Source organism: Chenopodium album, chromosome 10 (assembly GCF_948465745.1).
Source record: "Chenopodium album chromosome 10, dcCheAlbu1.1, whole genome shotgun sequence".
Lineage (NCBI taxonomy): Eukaryota > Viridiplantae > Streptophyta > Magnoliopsida > Caryophyllales > Amaranthaceae > Chenopodium > Chenopodium album.
In genome coordinates this window covers 2,423,834-2,436,365 of record NC_137843.1, presented here as the reverse complement: position 1 = coordinate 2,436,365, position 12,532 = coordinate 2,423,834, and the positions used below count along the sequence as shown (strand labels likewise).

The 12,532-nt window shown below is 32.7% G+C and overlaps 1 protein-coding gene across 2 annotated transcripts; it reads right to left on the bottom strand.

The window, feature by feature from the left end:
* Positions 1-57: 57 nt before the first annotated feature.
* On the bottom strand, positions 58-10,896 carry LOC145561923 (nicotinate phosphoribosyltransferase 2-like). Of its 2 annotated transcripts, XM_081622055.1 has the most exons (15): positions 10,522-10,896; positions 10,004-10,151; positions 7,496-7,615; positions 7,261-7,395; positions 7,103-7,164; positions 6,679-6,754; positions 5,659-5,760; positions 4,548-4,664; positions 3,489-3,547; positions 2,800-2,974; positions 1,760-1,894; positions 1,578-1,676; positions 910-1,018; positions 553-665; positions 58-466 (listed from the first exon to the last, which is right to left on the bottom strand). In XM_081622055.1, exons 1-15 carry the CDS (start codon positions 10,671-10,673, stop codon positions 389-391), a joined length of 1,680 nt encoding a protein of 559 aa, XP_081478181.1. In that variant the 5' UTR covers positions 10,674-10,896; the 3' UTR covers positions 58-388. The 2 variants fall into 2 exon arrangements, with proteins under 2 accessions (XP_081478181.1, XP_081478182.1); XM_081622056.1 differs by lacking the exon at positions 5,659-5,760.
* Positions 10,897-12,532: the final 1,636 nt, after the last annotated feature.

Here is a 12,532-nt window from a genome sequence, read left to right as displayed (position 1 = left end):
GCTTCAAGTCCTCAACCATATGTAAGTAGCTGCAACTCTGCAAGCCTTGAGCTGCTGTGCTAATAATACAATTTCCTGAATTTATATTGCTCACTTGATTCTAAAGAACAACAATATTTTTACTCTAAATCTGAAAAAAAACAACTAAAGAAAACAAAATTTCTAGCAACATGTTAAAAAAATGGGGGAAGAAGTATACAACTATAAATTTAACTGAAAGATAACATTTAAATAGTTGGCAAAACTCTCTGAAAAAAGCAACTATAACTTAAAATGTACACATGAATTATGAGTTTCTTGCATTTGGCACAATACTCCTAATTTTTAAATGATTGCTACTCTGTCTTCAGTACCTCAAAGCATAAATTCGCCTACCCTTGAAGCAACTTCATTGTAATTCACCAACAGGTGCTTCATTTAGCCATAAGAAATGAATGAAGTCATACAGCTTTGCACTTACACTCACCTGCATCCAAAAGCACAAACATCAGTATATTATAACTGTCAATGGACTCTCGAATCATACAAGAAAATAAAGGATGTTGAGGCTACCTTGTATGGAGTAGGATTCAATCTCCTCATGTGGTCAGGGCGCATTTTCTCCAGCTGCCTTATGCACCGATCTCTGATGTCCTTCAGAGGTAACATATCTTCTCTCGTTTTAGCTGCATGAAACAAAAATCATTGTAAAAAACTTTCAGGCAACTAAGGTTAGCACAATGAAGCCCACTCTCTGGATACAGTTAAAAGTACTATCATGTGATCCATGAGAAAATAAGAGCATCATCTTCATGCATATACAGTCATTGTTCTTGAATTATAATAATGCTATGTGTAGCAAAGGAACACTTAGTTCAGATGGATCACAAATGATTGCATATGATGAAGAGGAACAGACTGGAAGCTCACCTGAGCTACCTCTCCAGTAACATTTCAATAGCTCCTCGACTCGCTGGGGCACCACATAAGCCCTTTTGGACTCATTGAATGGATGACGGCAGAGAATTCTCTCTCCCACCTGTCAGCCAAAACACAAATTTCATTACTTCTCACTCAGGGGATACATTAAAATTGGAGAAGCTTTCACATAATATTTTAGTTCTTCCACTCCATAAAAAGCTACGTAGTGGCAAGGGGAAAGCCATCTAAAGGCTGACTCAATATGATCTCAAGTTTCCAATAAAAAATGGCATTATCAGCAAGTTTTATAATGCTTTCACAAACCAAAGGTTAGCAGGGCAGAAGACTGAAGGTCATAAACTTCAAGTTGCATTAATAAATTGTTCCTTGACTATTAATAAATTGTTCCTTGACTATTAGGTCATGAACTTCAAGTTGCATGCATAGTTAAACAAAAAAAACGATCCCAATATCCATTATTATTTTTCATTTTCCTGAGGGGGTGGGGCTGTCCAACTTTTCTTTTGGAATGTTGTAAAGCTACTAGGTTAGCTCATTTAATAAAAGTTAAAAGAGATAACACTGAAAGCAACAAACAGATTTAATGAGAGTGGGAGAGGGGAGAGGAGGGTGGGGGATATTAAGAGAGATTTGGTTGCTAATCAGTCACTTCATACCTTTGGAGCAGGTTCATTTTCTCCTATCATCAAATCTACTAACGGGTATCCTTCTTTCCCGTACAATCTGTAACATTGTTTTTTACAAGGAATGGATACCTAGATAATACATACAAAAATAATTACAAAGCCTCTCAAAAATAACATTTCATCCCCAAAATTAGTAGAAAGCACAAACCTACCTTGGAAACATCTTCAGATAACTTCATACGGGGCTGGTTATTAATCTCAACAAGCTTGAAGACACAACCTAATGCAGCTTGAGCGTAGCATGTAACAAGATAGGTTCCTATTCCAAATGCATCAACTTGATGACCCTGTCTATGCGAAATTAATCCAATTAAAAACAGAAGGAAAAAAGAGTAAAATTTTGCAGATTGCTAGACAAATAATACAAAGCAATAGCTTTGTGAAGAGATGACTCCAACCACTTTTAATAGAAAGAAGGCTAAAAACCCGTATGCCCTTTTTTAATTACAGGGTCAGGAAGGTTTTCAAAGGACTCTAAAAATAAAAAATGAGGTATTCAATCACCCAGAGAATTGCAAGCAGACCTGACACATTCTAAGAAGCAGAAAGAAGTTAGGAAGATTCAAAAGAGGCTATGGCAAATGCACCTGAAGATTATAGGACCCTGTACCCTCAGTGAGGTTCCTACCTTATAGCACCCTAAGATGGTGGAATGCATTAAAATCAACTTCTGCAACAGCAGAGACTTGAGAGGCCAAGATAACATAAATCATATTATATGTTTCTCAAATTAGGATAATAGAAAAAAGAGCTATTTGAGCAAGAACAAATAGAATGTAGCACAGAATATATATATATATCGCTGCAAGTTGTCTTCCAAGACCAACTTTGTCAGGTATAATGGTCCTAATTTTGTATTTGAATGTTCAATTAAAAAATTGTGAAGTAATCTACACCAAGGGGTTAGTTAATATATATTTAAATCTTCTCTTCCCTATGGAACAATTTTTGGTATAGATTCATATGCACTTCAAGAGTAATTCCTGTTTCTACCTTGCAAGAAATCAGATTCTACAAGACATAATATAACAGGATCTCATTACTTCAAATCGGTAAGAAAATCATACATTTCAGTGAGTTTTTTTCTTTTTACAAACCTTTGCAGCTATAAATTTACTTGAAATTTTAGCAACACTAAATAGCAGCAGCAGGAAAGAAATAATATGGAGTACAACAGTAATATTTTAATCACCTGTTTGTTCAAATGATCCAAGGTTTCCTCATTGAGATCATTGCTAGCAGTAATACTCATCTTTCCAAAATCTGGTACTCCAAATTCTTTCTCAATCACCTGAAAAAACTTACGAGCCTCACAAGACAAATATGCCAGGTCACCAGAGTCCAATCTAATGCCCATGGCCTTGTACCTGAAAACCATATCATGGATAATGATGTTGAGAAAACAATCTTAGTTTTCAACGATCAACACATCATATACTCAAGGTCTCTACAAACAGAAGAGACAGGTTGTTACGTATTGAAAATCCTGAGTGTATTATAGTATTATACTATTATGATCCCTTTTTTATATGGAAATATATTTTATTAACTCTCAAGGGTAGTACAGAATATTTTTTGTTTTACTATAATTATAATGATCCTATTCCTACTCCAATTCATATTTGTCTTATGAGAAGTGCGACGAATTTCTGTTGCCACAATCCATTTGTCCAATCTTTAGCAACCACTATAATCCGAATCAAGTTGGCCAATTTATATCTGTAGTGTATCAGCATCATTAGACTATAATAATAGACCATCTTCGTTTGCAAAATGCAATTGTTTATTTTACACTAAGATAATGCACTCTCATGTAGATGGAATGATGGAAAAGTATGATCAGAAAAGTTTATCAACTAAATCATGATAAATCTTCCATACCCTAAATCTCTGAGAGCCAAAGCGACTGCACAGAAGTTTGGAATACCGCTCCTTAGAACCTGGTAAAAAATTAGTGTCACCGATTAATGATTTCCACGATATAGTGATAAATAAACAATAGTGATGGATATGGTAAGTAAAAGAGAATATCAGAAATAGGGTACACAACCTCCAACTTTGAATAACAAAGTAACACATGAATTGTAACTAATGAAAGTATATAACATCACAACATTTCAAGTACTTAGGATTCAGGGCCAAGAGAATTTGAGAACAGAATAAAAGAATACTCCTCTCCCTATCTTAACATTGAACAGATATGCACAAATGAAAGCGCAGTTAAGCAGAGTAGAATTTTAAAGATTTTGATATTATAGAGATAAAACATATCAGCTTTCGGGCGAGATCGAAACAAAACTAATCCTTTAAAGAATTGCTATATGAATAATTTACCATCAAAGTAGCTACTGCTATCAACCAAAAGAGCCTCCAAAACAGGCATATTTGGCTGCAAAGACTGAAATAACCTAGAGTTGAAAACTACCCAAAAAAAAAACTGTCACAATAATGAATTGTATGGGCTAAGCAAGTTTTATTGTTGACTACTTAAAGCATTACATCAAATCTAATTTTCACAAAAAACTAAATCCAGATCACAAAAGACAGACAACGTAGAGAAGTTTACATTTTTTTTCCCCAGATTCATTCTAATAATGAAGAAGAGACATGAGGGCAGCAAAAACGAATCTTTATTGACTAAGAGCCTAGATTGAATTCTTAAAAAGTAGGGAAAAAAAACCTAATGATAAAAAATATAGTGTGGTTTGTGACATAAGGAAGAGGATAATGACCACTTTGCCACAAAGTTTTTCTATCATTAATCATTTACTAGAGTAAAACTATGAAGAAAAGCAAGATAATACTACATCACTACAAAGGTATGCGAGAATTGAAAAGCTCATATGGTCATATAAAAAGTAAAGTGTTTAATCTTTCTTAAGGATACATATAAAGATTTATGCTCTGGAACCTATCACAGTAAGAATTAGTAACACTTACATCGTATGTGTCCACTAGGGCCAAAAAATTATCAGGGAATGCCAGGGCATAGGAGGTAAAAGCAGCTAACTCGCTTAAATTGGTATCACCAAAGCCACCAGTCAAAAATTTCGTCCTCTGAAAAAGCAAGCAGAGAAGTTAATGCAAGTACTATGTCTGATAGAGATAAAGCTGAAAACATAAGACACAAAAGGTGAAGTCATAAATGGAGGATGGAACCATCTAACCAGCCATCACTTGATATGGACATTTATACGACACAAAGTTATTCAATTGATCAGTAAGATCATCGTATATTCCCTACCCAGTTCTGCAACTTCATTCAAAACCATTGCAAGCATGCTCACAAAGCAACCAGGATGATCCACTTCCAAAGGCGGGGAGGAAAAAAAAAAAAAAAAAAAAAACCTTCGATGGTTCATCCCCTCTTATTTATGGTCTTAACTCCTAAACTACAAACAGTTTTTAAAGATAAAAGAATGAATATAAACACAAACAGGAAGTATTCTTTTAATTGAAATATCAGGATGGCTTGGAAGTTGGAAGTGTTCATGACTGTTCGCCAAGTAACATAATTGAGGGCATGGCAAAATTTAAACAGTGAAAAGGGGCCTTTTTCCCTTTGGTTAATACTACGAGTAGTTTATTTGATATAATCTTCCTCTCTCTTTTTCCTTTTTTGGTTAGGGTGGGAGTGTTGGGACAAATATATAGGTTATCTTCTTATTCTGGAGCCTCAATTGAGAAATTTGAGTTCAGTTTATATAAAATTATCTTGCTGCTATTGAAAACAGCAGTAATCAAGCAAAAGAACACATATCCTAAAACTTTTCAGACAATACAAAGTCTACAATACAACAAGAAGAAAATTCAAACAGAAGATTGCTAATCCAAGCTAGAGCTATCATACCCATCCTATCCCTGAAACAGCCATATTGATTATACAGTGTTAGGTTATAATTTTTGCAAATGAAAATTCTTACTAGTTACTATGAATGTCAAAATATCATACAGAAAGAGACAATCAAAAAAAAAAAAAAAAAAAAAAAAAAAAAAAAAAAAAAAAACACTATGACAATATAAAACACTTTGGGGAGGCTTAACGCAAGACCTGAATTTTGTTTAACCATGTCTGAACCAGATTGACAAAATCCTCACAAGAAGTTGAGCCATCAGCATTTTTGAGCGATTTCTCCACAATTTCGTCAGGACTCTGCATATCAAATTATTTAGTCAGAAGCAGAACATTTTTTTCATCATATTTGGCCAGTGTCAGTCGAACAGAAATAACCAGATGCCCTTGGTATAGTAAATGATACATTGTGTTTCCAGATTTTAAAGTTTGCAGCTCTTATACACATTAACTGATTTCCTTGTTTACATAGTATCTAAAGAAGCAGAAACTGGAAATAGACCATGTCAGAGTCCACAAGCACTTTCTAAGATTACATGAAGACAAGATTGTTTTTTAAATTAACCCCTCATTTGGAGCATCCTTTAGGAAAAACCCTCATATAATATAGTATTTGGAATTTGTAAGTGCTACTAACAAGTTCTATAGCATGTCACCTAAGTTATGCGAATGGGGTGACTGTAAATTTCTTCACGTCACCTCAAGAATAATACAGTTAATCTTTGAGACGCCTATCTAAATCAGATGAAGCTACATGAACCAGTAGATTCCAGGCCCATATGCAATGTGTTATATGACTGGATTAAAGGCAACATTTATTTTTTGTGATTTTTTATCATATTCCTTTGCAATACCAAGTTTTTATGAGATCAACTTCAATGATCCCTCATTTACATTTCTTAAGCTTCCCAAACAACTTCAGTAACAGAACAATTTTCATTTGAAAGGGTAAGAGTGCAAATATGGCATGATATCACCTATCCCATCTTTTAAATATCACCATTTACATTGCATCTATCCTATGTACTCAGACTAAGGTACTTGTACCGGTAAATTTACAGGTGTATCACGTTGAAGAGTTGAGGGTCCGACATTGGTACTTGAGGTTAATTAAAGGGTACAATTAATAAAGTGTTTATTACATAGTGTACTATATAGTGTTATAAAAGATAAAGTATGAAGAAGTGAAAAGATGAAAATATTAGGCGCATCTCTCACCATAAATGAGCTAACAAAGGCATGTGAATGTGTTCCCTTGAGCGGGATTCCAAACAATTTTCCAGCTGCAACATTGCTGTACAAAAGAGTTAGAAAAGTAGTTTAGTTGACACACACACAGCCCAAATATGCAACTATTTTCAAAAACAAAATTTTCATCAAAAAAAAAAAGAAAAAAGATTGTGTTACAATATTAGCCAAGCAAGGAAGCAATGTTAGTTAAATATACAATCTATTTGACCAGATAAACTGTGCCAGCGAATTTCAGTTGTATCCAAGGAATGCTAAAAGCCTGAGACAGAAACAGTTGTATACTAGGCCATCCATATTTTTGAAATCTCTTACTATGCCCATGAACATGGACATGCAATTGAGAAGCATACATCAATTAGAAACTCAAAAATCTGTCATAAACAGAGTTTACCTTGTTGCGTCAAAGCCACCCATATAGCAATATTTTGATGCACTAATTCCTCCATCAGGGCCCTATAGTACAGTAAGACAGATTTTAGATTTAATATGGGCAACCAAAAGACTTAAATTATAAAGCATTACTGATAGCAAGATACACAAAAGTAAGACCTGCGCCCTTCTAAGACCAAACTCAAGTAGTAATTTGGAATTTCCAGCAACAATCCGGTGCCTTGCAGCATTGGTAGCCACCAATGATGCAAAATTGACAAGGTTGACAAGAGTTGTTTCTAGCAGTTGGACCACCTGATAAAATAGAAGCACTGTGCTCATTAAGAAGCTCCACAAAAAAAAAAAAGGTGTTAAAGGCCAAGAAATAGACAACAGAAGAATGATTACAACTTACACCAACTGGTCCTTCCACCCTTAACAAGGGTACCCTTGGAAAAACGATTGACCCCTCCGGAATAGCATAGACTTCAACTTCGGAACAATCCAGCTGTCGAAGATAATCCAAAAACCCCTCCTGAAGGATCAAAACAGAAGATGAGCAACTTACAAGATATACAACAAGAAATATATGTTAAATAAAAACACTCATGCTTTAAAAACAAAGGCTGATAAAGTAAGCATATGGCCTACATATACCAAGATATGTATAAAAATAGGCATACCAAGAGGGAAGATCATAAATAATGAGGACTGAAGAAACGGGGAGAAATGAAATGAGAAGACAAATTGAACAATTACAAAATAAGTTCATACATCATGTAAAAAGTTTCTCCATTGTTTTTTCCATAACTAACAGCTATAACTCTTTTTGCACTCAAGTCTTGATCGTTAGAAAAAATCCTTATCAAACTATGGAAAATATGAGAGAAAACACCTTTTATGGTATCACTTTTATGAGGAAGTACCAATTTTGAAAAAATGTTGCAAAAGGAACTTTTATCGTTACTTAATAGTGAAATAGGACTTTCAGTTGGATTCCAAGATTTGAATTTGGAACTCCGGCATTGACTAACACGTGACTCACACGTAAACCCACAAAAAAAACATTTTTTCCTATCTTTCTCCCATATATCCCTCCATTTCGTACTTCCCTGCCTCAATTTTCCAAATTACAACATAAAACTTCCCACTTTTTTTTTTAAAAAAAAGGCTCTTTTTCACAAAAGTGTTACTACATACGGTTCTTTCTAACAAATTTACTTTGAACTATTTCACCTAGAATTACGACCTAGAAAATAGATGAATGTGACTATGTGAGGTCTATGCTGTCAGTCTTAACTCTAACTCCTAAACCTGAATTTGAATCTCACAAAAAATCCACCTATGTACACCACTAGGAATTGTTAACTTGACTAGGCTCCAGCAAAACACATTCTTACGAGAACTAATACTTTTTTGCATACATTTCAAACCAAGAGACTATTTCATTTGTGAGGTTTGAGATGGTCTAAATACACTCAACTGAAATCACATAAAATGTACTCATTGTTTGCTAGCCATACAGGTCAACCTAGAGCAAGACTAAAGATATAATAATCGTGTATGTCAAACTAACTAACTGAAACAAAAACCGCATAACTTCATTATTCTTCTTATGTACCTATGAGTCTATGACCCCACACCGGAAAAAAAATAAATAAATAAAAAAAAGTTATGATATGCACAAGGGAATATATGAAAAATGCATTTAACTAACATACAGAGAACTATAATGAACCGTTATGTCCAAGAACACACTCAGCAAAAGCTAATCTATTAAGTAAATAAGCCACGTGAACGAATCAAGCCCCATTTTACTCCTCTAGTATATCTTCACGAACAACTAGAATAGACAATTCCAACGGTAATTAAGTCGTTATATAGCATGTTACATTTAATGTATGTTGTCTTTATGCAGTTAAAATCTACCAAAATTTCATAAGGAGTACTTAATATGCCAATCTGTGATTTTAATGTTCCGCAAATATTTCTCCCACCATTGTCTGTCACATCTATCTATACTCTATACTTAGTATTTAAAAACTATAACCAAGAAACTAAGAAAGACACATGTCCCCATCCATTCTATTACACTTCTTTAACCATAGTGACACATGTCCTTTTACACTATTAATTTTTTATTGTACCATTTTTTTTAATTCTTTCATCAAACATATACTTAATCTTTCATACACACTTCATCTCTTCATCTTCATCTCTCCCCTTTAATTCAACCTTTTCCTATTCTCTCTTTAATTTTAGCTCTTTCACCTTCTATTTAAGCCTCTTTTTCAATTAAAGTTCCAAAATTTTAATTTCTTTAATCATGTTTCTGATTACATATTATACCCTATAATGACTTACTAATATTTCCTCACTTATCTCGATCTCAATACAATTTTATATGAATAACCCGTGCATTGTACGGGCCAGAAGGCTAGTTTTCTATAAAATAACTTCAAATTGAAGCTTAAAACTTATTTCATAATCTAATTAGAATTCAAGAACAAACTCAAGCTCATCTGATTGTAAATAACCAGACCTCTATACTTAATATGTCAATCTATGATTTTAAAGTTTTACAAATATTTCTCCCTCCAGTTTCTACTCCGTATCATTTAATTAAAATAACTTCAATTGATGAATTTTAAAACATTTTTCAGAATGTAATTAAATTTCATGAACAGGCTCAAGCACGCCTCATTTATAAATAAACAAACTCTATAAGAAAGTAAGAACACAACTGTTTCGAGTTCAAATAAAAGTAAATACTCGTAGTAAAATTAAAAGAGCACTTTACTACTCAACTCGACTCGATCAAGCAAACTCTTAACAATGAAAATCATATCATAGGAGACAATTTAAAAAAAAAAAAAAAAAAAAAAAAAAAAAAAAAAAAAAAGGCAATAAGTGTTACAATTACCTCGCATGTACCAGGCAAGGCCTCTCGGACAAAAGCGATATGCTCTTCTGTAAACTTAAAATTCGCGATGAATCTTATGCATTCTTCTAAACCAGCAAATACAGTAAACTCTCCATGAAAAGGACTCTTTCGGTAAAACAAATCGAACCTACAATTCATAGTAGAAAACAAAAAAAAAAGTTCAACATAAATTCATCATCATTCCATGCAACTTAAATTGAATTAATTAATTAATTCTCATCAAAAACATAAAAAACGCAGAACAACAAATTAATTCATCAATTTCATAACAATTTAATCATTTTTAAATTATACAGCAATGTACTTTCAGTAAAAATGATCATTAACTCAGACCTTCTCGAATAAATTGTCTTGTATATTATTTCGATCAGTCGATAAATTTAACAAAAAAACACTTCAAAATCGATGATTAAAGAGAGAATAATTGAATTGAACGAATTAAAAACAAGATTCAAAAAAATTATAATAAAAATAAAACAAGGTAAAGTGAGACTAACACAGCACGTTCATTGTGTTTTCCAGCTTTCCAATAAGCATACGCCATAGTTAACTGATAAAGATCTGTAAGAATCGGCGTAACCATTGGATTCGTCGGAGGTGGAATTTCCGACGATTTCTCATTAGAACCATTTTCACTCTTCACCTCCATTTTTTATTTTTATTATCTTCACTTGATGTTGTTAAGATTCCTAATTGAATTTCTAGGGTTCTTAAATTCGATATTTATAGAATTAGAGAAGTGAAAGTGAAACTGGACAGGATTGATTGGAAAACAAGAAAATTGTAGACTAGAATATGACGTATTTCAGATATAAAGGATAGAGAGTCAGAGGAAGAGAGAGAAGGTTGGTGGCGTTAGAATTGGGAGAAGGGTGAGATTCTCGTTTGCAAAGACCGTTAATAACCTTTAAATTGGGGGCAGGGTCTAATGGAGGGACCGAGGGAGGGTGTAACTTTAGTCTAGTCAAAATTTTGACTCCAATATGTGACACGTTTTGATTTTGTGGTGATTTAATGATACATTATGGTTACAATACAAAGTTTGAAAATACAGAGTATTTTAGAACGAAAGATCTCATCATATTAATGATTTTACCGTATATATACGTATTTGGTGGTTCTCTAATCATAATTATATATCATTGGCCGTCTAAATCAGAACGATTTGCCAATGTGGTGTTGAAAAATAAAGAAATTACTAGAATAGTGTTCACCTAAAAATATTTCTCAATTTAGTGTCCATGTAGGTTCGGAAATTACGAACCTAACTTTTTTTCTAATAAAATCCTAATAAATATATATATCATCAAATTATTATTATTATTTTTTTTTTACACAAAGAGGTTTTTATCTATTACTTACTCAAATCTTAATCAAGAAGAACATCAGAGATTACAGTATGTAGGATTTCTTCAAGCCAAACTTTCATTTATGCATATAAGATATATCTTTATAAAGTCAAACATCAAATTTTTTATCTTAAATAATGCTTACGATATCTTAATTTTATTTAGCATTGAGCCTCATCATTAATGCTTTTGTATTTTATTAATAGTAAAAATGGATATATGCACTATGGAGTATGAATATGTAGTAATATAAATATTTAAAAATTTTCTAGCATCTGCTGACTTGCGAGTAATCAATAAAGGAGCATAACTGCACAAAGCAACTAGTTTAAGGATGTCCCTAACAATGATATGACCAAAGCTAGACATTTCATGCTTCCCCTACTTCAAATAAGTGAATTGATTATTGCAATCCGTTTGTAGCATATTTGTTATGGATATAAATTGTCAAAAAAATATGTAACATGAAACATCAATGTTTGGAACAATGGTTAATTAAAACCCTTAGAGAATAGTATTGAGACTCTAATGATTTTTTTATTTAGACTTTAAATACGAAGCGATAAAAATTAGGTTTAGAGTTTTCCAATCCTAAGTGAACACTACTTTGAGAAATATTTTAAAGTGAGCACTATTTTAGTAATTTCTTTATTTTTTAGCACCAATTTAGCAAATCGTTCTCTAAATCAAGATTACATGAGATTTTCATTGATTTTGTTCATTTTGTGATGATACACTTACGTTGTAAGGATTTGGATCTTGCTCTAATTGATATGTCCACATATCACCATTACAGAGATTAGAAAAGCTGAGAAGATTTAAATCAATGATGGATGCTCTAAAAAAAATCAATAATGGATCACTTAATTTAAGTTGTTAAAGTATTAAAATCACAAGAGATATCACTTGACTTTGTTTCATTTTGTGATAATAAACTTTCTTTTATAAAATGAAACAAAATATCAAGTGGAATCTCTTGTGATTTCAATACCAACATGAAATTATTAAATTGTTTATTAAACTGAACGACCCTTTTATTAAATAATTCTAACAATTTCATTTAATAAAAACAATTTCATTTTAGTAAAATTAATTTCAGTTCGACAAAAATAAGTTGAAGAAAAAAGGGTCGTTTGGTTTAGAAATTATAAGTTCAGCA

Excerpts from the sequence above, each read along its gene's own strand:
- LOC145561923 (XM_081622055.1), bottom strand. The coding sequence starts at position 10,673 with ATGGAGGTGAAGAGTGAAAATGGTTCTAATGAGAAATCGTCGGAAATT. Across the intron at positions 7,165-7,260 it reads TTGGTCTTAGAAGGGCGCAG|GGCCCTGATGGAGGAATTAG; the intron begins GTCTTACTTTTG and ends ACTGTACTATAG. Across the intron at positions 467-552 it reads TGAATCCTACTCCATACAAG|GTGAGTGTAAGTGCAAAGCT; the intron begins GTAGCCTCAACA and ends TTTTGGATGCAG.